The sequence below is a fragment of the Mus caroli genome, chromosome 12, assembly GCF_900094665.2.
Source record: "Mus caroli chromosome 12, CAROLI_EIJ_v1.1, whole genome shotgun sequence".
Lineage (NCBI taxonomy): Eukaryota > Metazoa > Chordata > Mammalia > Rodentia > Muridae > Mus > Mus caroli.
In genome coordinates, this window is record NC_034581.1 from 84,718,002 (window position 1) to 84,729,143 (window position 11,142).

The 11,142-nt window shown below is 40.4% G+C and overlaps 1 protein-coding gene across 32 annotated transcripts in view; it reads left to right on the plus strand.

Annotated features, from left to right (window-relative positions):
• The window catches only part of Nrxn3 (neurexin 3), a 1,604,379-nt gene that overhangs the window by 788,421 nt on the left and 804,816 nt on the right, over positions 1-11,142 (plus strand). For 20 of the 32 annotated variants that reach the window (XM_021179711.2, XM_029484658.1, XM_029484641.1 and 17 more), the window contains one exon: positions 819-992. In XM_021179711.2, coding sequence (XP_021035370.1) covers positions 819-992 — 174 coding nt within the window. Of the gene's footprint in view, positions 1-818; positions 993-5,768; positions 5,796-11,142 lie in introns of all 32 variants that reach the window. The other 12 variants (XM_029484652.1, XM_029484636.1, XM_029484650.1 and 9 more) reach the window with 1 other exon arrangement.

An 11,142-nucleotide genomic window follows, 5' to 3' on the forward strand; every position in this document is an offset into this window, starting at 1 on the left:
TATCAAAATTGTATCTTAGAGCCCATCTTGCAACACAATGTTTGCTTCCACAGGGAAGCTCCAGGTTAGGAATTTGAGCCGTATCTTCTGTACCACACAGATTCCATTTGAAAATTATTGAATTGTACCATAAGGCCATTTATCCAGCTTCTATACAAGACCCCACTTCAAAAATGCTTCCTGATCTCTGATGATATTAGGAATGTCTTTGGGGGGTCCAAAAGATGAGCTGATTGGGGGTCCAAAAGATGAGGTGGTAAGTCAAGGTCTTGTTAAATCGTAGGTGTGTCCTCACTAGAGAGGGAAAGTATTTGGCTAAGTCTTTTCTACCTGGGTGACATTGTCTCAGCGATAGTCACTACTGTGTAATAATACATATACAAAAAGGATGCAGTTGTTGTTACTCTCATTATGCATTATTAAATGCTTGATGGGATGTCTGAAAAACACTCAGCACATTATTTCTAAAAAGCACTTAAAAACTACCCAATAAATGGTTGTGGCTGTTTACAATCTTGTTAATCTTTACTTCATTTAATTAGGTAGAAGCTACTTTGTACAGTTGATATGGTGATTCAAACTTTGTGAGATGTTGGACACAGAATGAACGGCCTATAAGAAATATTTAGTTGTTTTTTTTTTATTTTAGCAATTTATACATTCTGGAAGTTATTCTTATTTTAGCTGACCCTTCCCCTCCCCACCACGGTTGTATTATGATCATCTAAGAAACAGTCTAACATGTGTAAGCATTAGTGGACATGGCTGCCACATTCTTTCTCTACTCCGGCTCTTTTACTGTCTTCCTTCCTTTGTAGGTGACCTCTATATGGCTGGCTTAGCCCAGGGCATGTACAGCAACCTTCCCAAGCTCGTGGCCTCCCGGGATGGATTTCAGGGCTGCCTGGCCTCTGTGGACTTGAACGGACGCCTGCCTGATCTCATCAACGATGCTCTCCACAGGAGTGGACAGATTGAGCGAGGCTGTGAAGGTAGAACCTCTCTTCTTTCTAAGGCTCAGCCTTGCCACAGCACCAAGCCCCCTTGCTGCTCTGCCAGTTCCTCTTTCCTCAGTTTACCCATCCTCAGTCAATCTCATCCCCCATCCTACGGCGCATCCTCATCGGTGTCCTCTTGTCACTGGTTGAGTATGCTGGACATGTGCCACGAGCTTTAAGAAGGCATGCTGGCAGACGTCCTTTCAGGGTCGCATACTTGGTGGTGAAGTACCTTCCCTGTCACGGGCATCAGACTTCTCCCAATTTGTGCCTTTGTTTTCAGAGTGGCTCAAAGAGCCCTAGAGATTTCTATTTCTATTTTAATAATGGTAAGGACAATGCAACGAGTCCACATTGATGTCACCAATTATTTGGTTATTTGACACAATTTCATTGGGAGGCAGAGAAATGATGTCCCACTGTCATGATGATGGAAGGGAACTAGTATTTATTGAGTACTTGCTGGATCAGGCTCTGCTTGTCAGTCCTCAGGGTACTGTCAAGGAATATCCTCCATTCCCACATTCAGAAATCCTGGATTAAGGTTCTAGCTGACCTTTGGTAATATACTTAACCATTCAGATCTATCTTTTCTTTCTCTGCCAAATGGCAGAATAATAGGCCCTATCAAAAGTTGTATGAAAAAATTCTGAAAGATACCAAATGCCTGATACATAGTGGGTACTGGATAAACGTGGGATTATTGTTCCTGGATATTATCTCATGCGAGACACATACTAGTGCTGCATGTTTACTCACGCTGCACAACAACCATGCTCAGCCCGTTTCTGTAGATGGTGAAAGTAATGCCTTTCCAGAGCTGTTGGTGACTGGAAGATCAGCTTAGTTTTGGCCAGTAGAGGGCAGCAGTGTACACATTCTTGAGTTCATTCCTGCCCTCCCTTGGATGGAGAAATAATTGCAAATCATCTACAGGCAAAGGTGATGCCTAACGGGTCACCAAGATCTACATCTTCGTTCCTCTGGCTGAGTCTAATGGTTCTTTGTGCAACGTACTGTGTTTCCTTGCATCCATCTTTCAGTTTCCATGTCAAAACTGTTCACTTATTTCCTGTGTTCAAGTTCATGAACACTGCTTTTGAAGCAGCTTCCATTTGAGTTATCTCTATCCCTTGAAAGCAGTTTTGCAAACGCTTCTCAGGTCAACTTGTGCTACAAAAGATGTTTGCCTTGCCTGAGTCAGTTGCCTGGTACTAGTGTCAAAAGGATCACCCCTACAATCTGCTTCCCGGTCTCCTTTAACCAAGACAATGTTTTTAATTCTGCAATTCTGATGGCCATTAAATATGGTGTGTGTGTATGTGTGTGCATGTGTGTGTGTATGTGTGTGTGCATGTGTGCGTGTATGTGTGTGTGTGCATGTGTGCTTGTGTGTGTGTATCTGTGTGTTTGTCTGTCTGTCTGTGTGTATGATGGGCAAGAGGTTAAGCATCAAAAGGCATTCGAGGTAGACATTTTGTGTTTTCCTGAAAATGCTGCACAATTTCATTCAACTTGACCATTTTTTTTTTGGACTTACTGGTCTACTCAGAGTTCTTCAGATGGTAAAAAAACAATGCAGGGAAAAATGACGTATTTGGCATTCAAATGAGTATCTTACTTTAGAAGGCTTTGGGATGACAGGAGTTGAGCTTCTCTCAGAATTATCATATCAAGTTAAATTACAATGTGAAATTACATATTAAAAACAGAAAGCAGGGCTAAGGGAGATAGCTAAGGAGTTAAAAGCAGTCGTGTTCTTCCACAGGATGCAAATTCAACTCCTAGCACCTTTATTATGTGACCTATAACACTGCATCCAGTGACCCAATACTTTCTTCTAGCACTGCATTCATGTTTGCTCTCTCTCTCTCTCTCTCTCATACACATGCATGTGTATGTGTGGCACGCACACACACAGACCCACACATACCTTCACACACATTTGAAAAATAAAATCTTTTAAGAAAAGAAACCATCAAGTTCTATTTAAATAGCAAGTTATTCGTAATGTGTCTTATGTTATTCAGATTGAACACTTAAGAATCTAACTCTCTCACGCTGTGTTAACCAATAGAACTGTAGTGTAAGGGATGGGGAGATGGCTTGGCAGGGAAAGCAAGTTCTCTGTAAGTATGAGCACCAGAATTTAGATCCCCAGCATCCACACAACTGGGGAGGTCCTCAGCATCCTACCCAGCTGGCTAGGTCATCCTTAGTCCTAGGCCACAAGAGACAGAGACAGGATGTTTGGAGCAAGCAACTAAGTATATTAGCTGAATCAATAGGCTCCGGGTCCAAGTAAGAGATTGCTTTGGTAGGGAAGGCACAAAGCCATTGAAGGAGATGCCTGATACCAACTTCTGGCCTCTATATGCATGTGCTTTGCACACACAGCACCTGCACATATACTCATCCCACATACATGCCAGAAAAAAAGGAGCGAAATGTAGCACAAGTCACACATGTGACTTAAAATTTCCTAAGAGTTATATTTCAAAATGTGTAGCATAACAGGAGATTCGTTTTCATTATATATTTCACCTTAGTTAAGCGAATTTTCCCAAAATATTAGCATTTTAGTGTATGTCATAAAATGACGCGTGAGTATTGTATATCCTTTTCATTGTATTAAACCTTCAAAGGCTTGTGTACTTTGCCTTTGCAGCAGCCACTAAGTTCAGGCCACACCCATTTGAAGCTCTCTTGCCACAAGTGTGTCTGTCCGGCTGCTATATTGGAAGCACAGCTCCATAGAATGTGAAACTTGGAGTTATAATGAAATAAAGCAACAGGACTAGAGAGAAAGGAAGTTTAAAGTAACGTCTACAAAAATGTAAAGACAGAAGGGAGGAATGAAGCCCACTCGGGAGAGCTTTAGGGGAAGCGGTGAGAGCTCTGGCAGAAGGAAATTACCCATCACATTGGGGCAAATGTTCCCAGCTCTTCCCAAAGCTCTCCATCGGCTTGGGTGATTCACAACATGCATTATGGCAGACTCTAGCCTTTCTCTAAGTACTCTGATTGTTCAAAGCTGGATACTGTGACTTGATGGCTCTCCCATCCATCTATGGCAAAGCCCGAGGGCCTAATCGCATGCACTCTATTGCCATGGAGATAATTATGATGGTTGCCCACCGAGCATTAAGACTTTCCTACTGGGTGGGATGAAGTGGAGGCTGAGTGCCAAGGGAGAGAGGAAGGTCCCTGTTTATTGTACACAAATGACTTAGATAATTAGCTTAAGTGGCAAGGAAAAATGGCCAAAAAGTGGGTTAAGGCATAAATTACTATCATTGGAAGTTTGCAGCATTGTGAATAAGACCCCAGAGAAGATCCTGGGCGCCTTTTTAGGGTTCTGTGGAAATGACACTGTAAAGGATAGTAGCAAAGCCAAACAAAGGACCTTCAACCCTGTAGAATCTACAAAGGGTTCCATTCTCATGAGTCTCTTGCACATAGCATGTGGCTCCTACGAATATCTTCTGGTATAAGGCACATGGCATGCACAGGAAAGAGAGCATGTAATTTGGTATTATTTCTTCATAGAGAGAGTAAACAAGGTGGGGATAGCTGTCTTTACTGAAAAAACATGACTTGGTTCTATTTAAAATGGCAAATATGTTATGTTTTTATATATTTATATAGTTTTAGCAGTCTAAGATCTAATATAATTTCTTGCCAAAGTCGCTGGCATTGATATGTTAAGATCCTTAAGGAGTAAATGCACTATTTTCCCTTTACCTGACTTCCAAGAACATATGTAAGAAATTATAAGAGTTAGAAATTATTTTAAAATGTGTGAATTTGACATTCTTTGGTTCTCAAATTGTCAATTTATTTAGTAACTAAGAATGATCTGGAAGTAGGTTTTTAATTTATGTCTATGATTTAGAAGTTAACTCAGATTTCCACTCAAATTTTAGCTGTGACATTTGGCCTCCAATTTGGGTCAGGATTTGTTTTGTTTTGTTTTGTTTTGTTTTGTTTTGTTTTGTTTTGTTTTGTTTTGTTTTTAAGTAATGCCTTACTTCAAACTCAGCTGATAAATACCTGTTGAGATCAACTTTGCTATAGAGCCTGAGGCATCCTGAGCAGAAGTGCTATTGCACAGTTGAGGAGGGGAAACATCTGAGAGAATATACCACGTGCTTCATTTTGGACCTGGCATGAATCAATCAAAAAAGGACATTCATTTTGCCTTTTTGCCCACAAACATTTGCTTATATTCCTACAAATTAAACAAATTAAGCTCTTTGGTGTCCTCAATGAGTCATCTGGGTAGAAATGCATGACTCTGGTGCCATATCCCTTGGTGGCATTTTCAAGGGTAGAAGGGGACTGGGGTGGCATAGTGACTCTCCTATGCTCAACTCCTAAATATCCCAAAGTATTTTTGTGGGCTTTGAGTGTGCACATGTGTCTTCCAGTTTGGCCACATGCTGCTGTTATCTCTGGAGTGAATGCCTTGGGGTTGGCTGTGTACCTGTGGGAAGGCTGTCCCTGCCCGTCGCTTGTGCTTTGTCAACTTCACTGTCTCCCTGTCCTAGCTCTGCTGACTTGGCTCCCAAGAGGCCCTGCTCTGCCCTGGTCTGTGCATCCTTGTGTCTGTGCTGTCTCTGGTGACTTTGTAGAGCATTTCAAGTGTCTGTCTGAGTGATGTTGGCTATGCAGACTGCATTTTTTGTTTCTGTAATGTTAACCAGTTGACTCTACTCTAACTAACCTTTGGTTATTGTTTTCGCTTTTTCTGTTCTTTTGCTAACAAAGTTGCGTTGACCAAAGCTGACCTGCAAGGTAGAGAAGGCTCTTGTACCACTTTGGACTGAAAGATGCCCTGTGTGACCCTTGGTATTGTTACATTAGAGGGTTTCTAGCTGTCACACTTCTTAGACAGCAGCCATTGTTGGGGAGGGGGCTGAAGCCAGTGTTCTTCCAAAAGGGTGACAGAAAACCAAAAAGTACACATGAAATATTATTGTACAAAGGATATGTCATGGGAATAAGAACATGACCCCATTCTTGGTGGGACCAAAGAGATTTGAAGCATCCCATGTTATCACTGTTTTGCAATAGGATCTATTCTGGAAATAATTAATGCTTCTCCCTGTATTTACTATGGAGGGTCTGGCTCCTTTCAAGTTATTCAGCATGGATAGAAGGAAGAACTTTGAAGAGGAAGAAACGGCCACTTGATTTCTTAATTTATTACTCTCTAGGTCAGGAAGGTCATTTTCTAGAGCAGGACATTTAAGTGCTTGGACCTTAGGAACGACCATATCATTTTCTCTCAACTCATTTTAAAGAAATATTTTAGGCACGTGGGAGATATTAATGCCATTAACACATCGCAGAGATTTATATTTCCTATTGGGGATTTTGGTTGAGTACTTTAATTTTCTGTTGTGTGATCTAAGCAGAAAAAAGTACTCTTGGGGAAACAGAGGGTCTGTTGGCTTTATCCTGAATATCTTACAAAGGACGTCTGCCTGGGAGATGTCAGTGAATATCTGCGGGAGAAGCCACTGCTGCTGTCATTCAAAGAGATGCCTTGCAAAGTCAATAATGGCCCTTCATTCCTGTTGGGTCAGGGTGCTTTGACTCAGAATAGCAAGGGAGGAACAGAGCATTTTAAATGTCTTATAGCAACCAGGGCATAAAGCCTCAGATAGCCACTACAGATTCTGCAATTAGACCAAATTGTGAGAAGTAATGAAGGCAAAGGTATCTTTTGAAAGTTATATTTCATCTCTAGGATCATTTCCTTTGCTGTGACTTCCTTTATATGCACCACGTGGGTAGATATCCTAGTGTCTACCTTTGGGGGTAGGGGACAGGGGAGACAGGGACAGCACACATACATCAACTAATAGTGCCATTAGATTGGGTGCAGTTCTTTTCTCTTCATCTCTTCTTAGCAAATTGAAATATGTCCTGGTATATATTACAATTTGTGAAAAGAACATACCTTGAACTTCAAGCATGCTTTGTAACAGCGTTCCATTTTAAAGCAGGTAGCCCTTTTGGGTAATGTTTTAGGCATTAGGCTCAATTGTCGAAAAAGGGACATATTTTTCTGGAAGTGGAGGAAAAGCAGAAGGAGGAAGAGGAATCAACGACTGAAGCTCCTTTGGACCAGATTTAATAGGTTAAATGAGAAAACTATATATTATCCTCAATTTTACTGTTCTTCAAAATATTAACTATGTAGATTTTGAATTTCTAGACACTGGCTCAGAGGCCCTCATTAGGGACTCTGTATGTGGCAAAATCATCTTAAAGTTACTCATCTGCCTTAATTAACTTCTCTCCTTGCTGTGAAAAAGTATCTGACAAAGGCTGCTTACAGAAAAGGGGTTTCATTTGGTGCATGGTTTAAAAACTGTAGTTCATTCTGGCAGGGAAGGTGTGCTGGCAGTGTGAGGGGGCTGGTCTCACTGCACCCCTAGTTAGGAAGCAGAGAATTGATGGGGCGTTGGCCCAAGCTACCAGACCATAAACCTGGTGCTTCCAATAACCCATTTCCTCCTGTGATGGTCCCGAATATTCTTCCACTTCCCCAAAACTGCCACCACTTTGGAGCCAAGTGTTCAACCTTGGGGATCAGGGAACATTTCACATTCAAAACACAAAGATAGCAAGATAGAAACATGGTGTTTGGCAGTCATACAAAGGAGTGGTTGGTCTCTTTATTTATCATAAATTATCTATCAAGTGTATACATATTGGGGAAGAGAAGACATCAAAATATCTTAACAGTCCCCTTTTACAAGAGCCTAGTAAGTAACTTAACTCTAGGATACAGTCATTTTTCAGTTTTCGTTTTCTTGACAATAGTGGATAGATATTTCTCATAAGCTGACATATTCAGCAGTAAACTGTGGACAGAGATAGTTTGTAGCATTAAGTACCAAGGGCAGTAAAAACACAATAAAGGAACCAAGCAGTTTACAATGCAGAGGCAAAATGACTCTAAAATGTATATTAGAATGAGCTATGAGGAGTGACATTTGTAGTCTGGGTTAATAATCAATAGTTTAAGCCCTCCTGGTTGTGTTATTGGATTGTGTTTTATTTACTTAATTAAAAAAAAAAAACAACTTCCTTAATGACCATGCTGCTTGGTTTAGCAGGGGGAGTTTCAGCTATTCCTGTATATCACACATTTATCTAGGAGTGTAGATCATGCTGTCTACATATCAGAGAAGCCAGGAAGGCAGCCAATAATTACATTGCAGAATGAAAACAGCTATCCTGGAGTTATATACGGTACCATGTGAGGAGGAAGGAAAATTGACTAGCATGAATGGTTAAAGGTAGTCAAGGTGAGTGTTTTAGGATAACTTCTCAGGCAGAAGTTTAACTGAGGCTAAGTAGCAGGTATTTCTCAGGTGAATTTATAGAGGAAACTCATTTAAAAGCTTGGCTGGTACAAGGAACTAAAGATTGTCCAATTAAACTGAAATAATACACATGTGGAGATGTGGCAGATGATTCTGGATCAGGGAGTGGGGAGAGAGTAGCTGAGGTTCCTTGTAAGGAGTTGGATTTATCCTGAAGCTGCTATAAGGGGGGAACTGGTATTTGAGTCTGATTTGTATCATGTAAAGATTTCCTGGCCCATTCTTTCAGAGTAGAAACTGATAAGAAAGATAGGAACTAAAGACAGAGATGAAGAGGAGAAGAGATGGTGCCTATTCCACTGAGAAGGGACAGGTTCCTAGGCTCTGCTACTCTACTGTCTAAAGAAAGGGGAAAAAAGTTCCCTCCCAGAAGATGCTCAGGGTATCCAGGTTGAAAACAAGCTCTTTTTCCTTCTTGTGCTTGATAATAGAGACACATTATGATAAAAGATTGCAAAGAATCTATGAGCCTCCTTTATCCACACCAAGATCTATATGAGCTCGTTGGGGAGGCTATGGGTCCTACTCAGTGGAATAGAGGTGCCATCAGTTTGAGAGGTTTTGTCTTAGTCATCCATTCATAGCATGGTCATCCTATGGAAACATATTGATCATTCTTTAGGTTTTCAAGGTAGATCTCACCAGAGAATAAAAATCTCTCTAAAACCTTATCTATATAAGAAAGGAGCAAAACAAAGAAAAAACAAACAAGCAAGCAAACAAACAAACAAACAACAAAACCGTGGGAAGTAGAGAACATGCTTCATCCAGCCAGACACTTCGTCAGAATCACTTCTTTATGTTCATCGTGGCTTTCCTTAACAGGTCTTATTTTTAGAATTCAATGACTTCTTTACTAGAAACCTTAGCTTTTCTTGTTCCCAGATAGTAAGCAAGAAAGTGATGGTTAATTAGCTCAGGGTGACAGGGATTATATGTTTGCTATTTGTAGAAGGTTAATATCTTGGGGTTTGAATGCCTTAAAAAAATCTGAAGTTCTTTTAAGGCATTTTCAATTTTAAATCTCATTTTTTACATTATACTGCAATGATTTATTGACTTACGTAGATAAGTGGTATGTGCGTGGATATGTGTAGTATAGTTCAGAAGATGATGCTTGACAGCAAGTTTTCACCTTCCCTTCTGTGGGTCCTGGGGAAGAAACCAAGTGTCATCAACGTTGCCCATTAGTGCCTTTACTCCCACTAAGCCATCTCATTGACCCTCTATTAAGGCATTCTTAGAAGGCATTGACATTTACCTTTCATTTGTGATGGACATTTTAATTTTCCAATTTTGCTACAAGCAATGTTCTTTACCTTATTTTCCTCAAAGCTAAGGGCTGTTTCACATTCTCTGTTATATTTTATGTAATGAAATATGTCACCTGACTTAAAAGAAATCATTTCTTCAAAAATAGTTTGCCTTATGGGAAATAATAAGAGGGATAGGAATTAAGCTGAACATCCCATAGCAGTTTTGGTTTTGTCCTTCGAGGATGAGAAATTATGTCAATATGACCTATTATTTATATAATATGTTGTGTTTCTGAGTATCTCACCAACTTTCCACCTAACTAAAACAGGAAGAAAAAGCCCAATTTTTCCCTTCAAGAAAACTGACAATGTCATGTATTGAAAGTTGCCAAGTTCAGGAGAATGCTACAGACATGTAAATTCTATCATGCCATTCTATGGCCTATACCGTTAATCCTATTTATAAACTTTACATAAGTTATTTCACTTAAGCCTCACCACATGAAGTAGAATCATTTATATCATAAATATGCAGAAAGTAAGTTTAGATAGGCCACATTTATCTTGATAGTAAATGCTAGAACTGGTTTTAAAGCTACATTATTTTCTACTATACCATAGGTTTTAATTTGTGTTTGAGTGTACTGTAGGTATGCAGATTACAGAGATACTAGAAAGTATCTGAATGACTTTAAGCTGGAGAGAGTTTTTATAAAATATTATTTTAATTATTTCTAATACTATTTACTCAATGCCCATTATCCCAGTTATGCTTCCCATTGCTGTGATGAGACACCATGACCAAAAGCAAACTGGGGAGGAAAGGGTTTATTTTAGTTACACTTCAATATCCTACTCCATCAGCAAAGGCAGTCAGGGCAGGAACTCAAACAGGGCAGGACTCAGATACAGGAGCAGGTATAGAGGCCGTGGAGGAGTGCCGCTAAGTGGCTTCCTGGAGCTGTTTGTTTGTTTGTTTGTTTGTTTGTTTGTTTGTTTGTTTGTTTTTTATAGTACCTAGGACCACCAGCCCAGGGGTGGCACTACCCATAAGAGCATGGACCCTCCCACATCAATCACTAGTTAAGAAAGTGCTTATCCTGTATTCCTAAAGCAAGATTTTATAGAGATTTTTTCAATAGATATTCCCTCCTTTCTGATGACTGTAGATTACACCAGGTTGACATAAAACTAGCCAGCACACCATTCTACCATTCCTCCTTCCTTCCTTCCTCATCCTCTTCCTCCTCTTCCTCATCCTCTTCCTCCTCTTCCTCCTCTTCCTCCTCTTCCTCCTCTTCCTCCTCCTCCTCTTCCTCTTCCTCTTCCTCTTCCTCTTCCTCTTCCTCTTCCTCATCCTCTTCCTCCTCTTCCTCCTCTTCCTCCTCTTCCTCCTCTTCCTCCTCCTCCTCCTCCTCTTCCTCTTCCTCTTCCTCTTCCTCTTCCTCTTCCTCTTCCTCTTCCTCTTCCTCTTCCTCTTCTTCT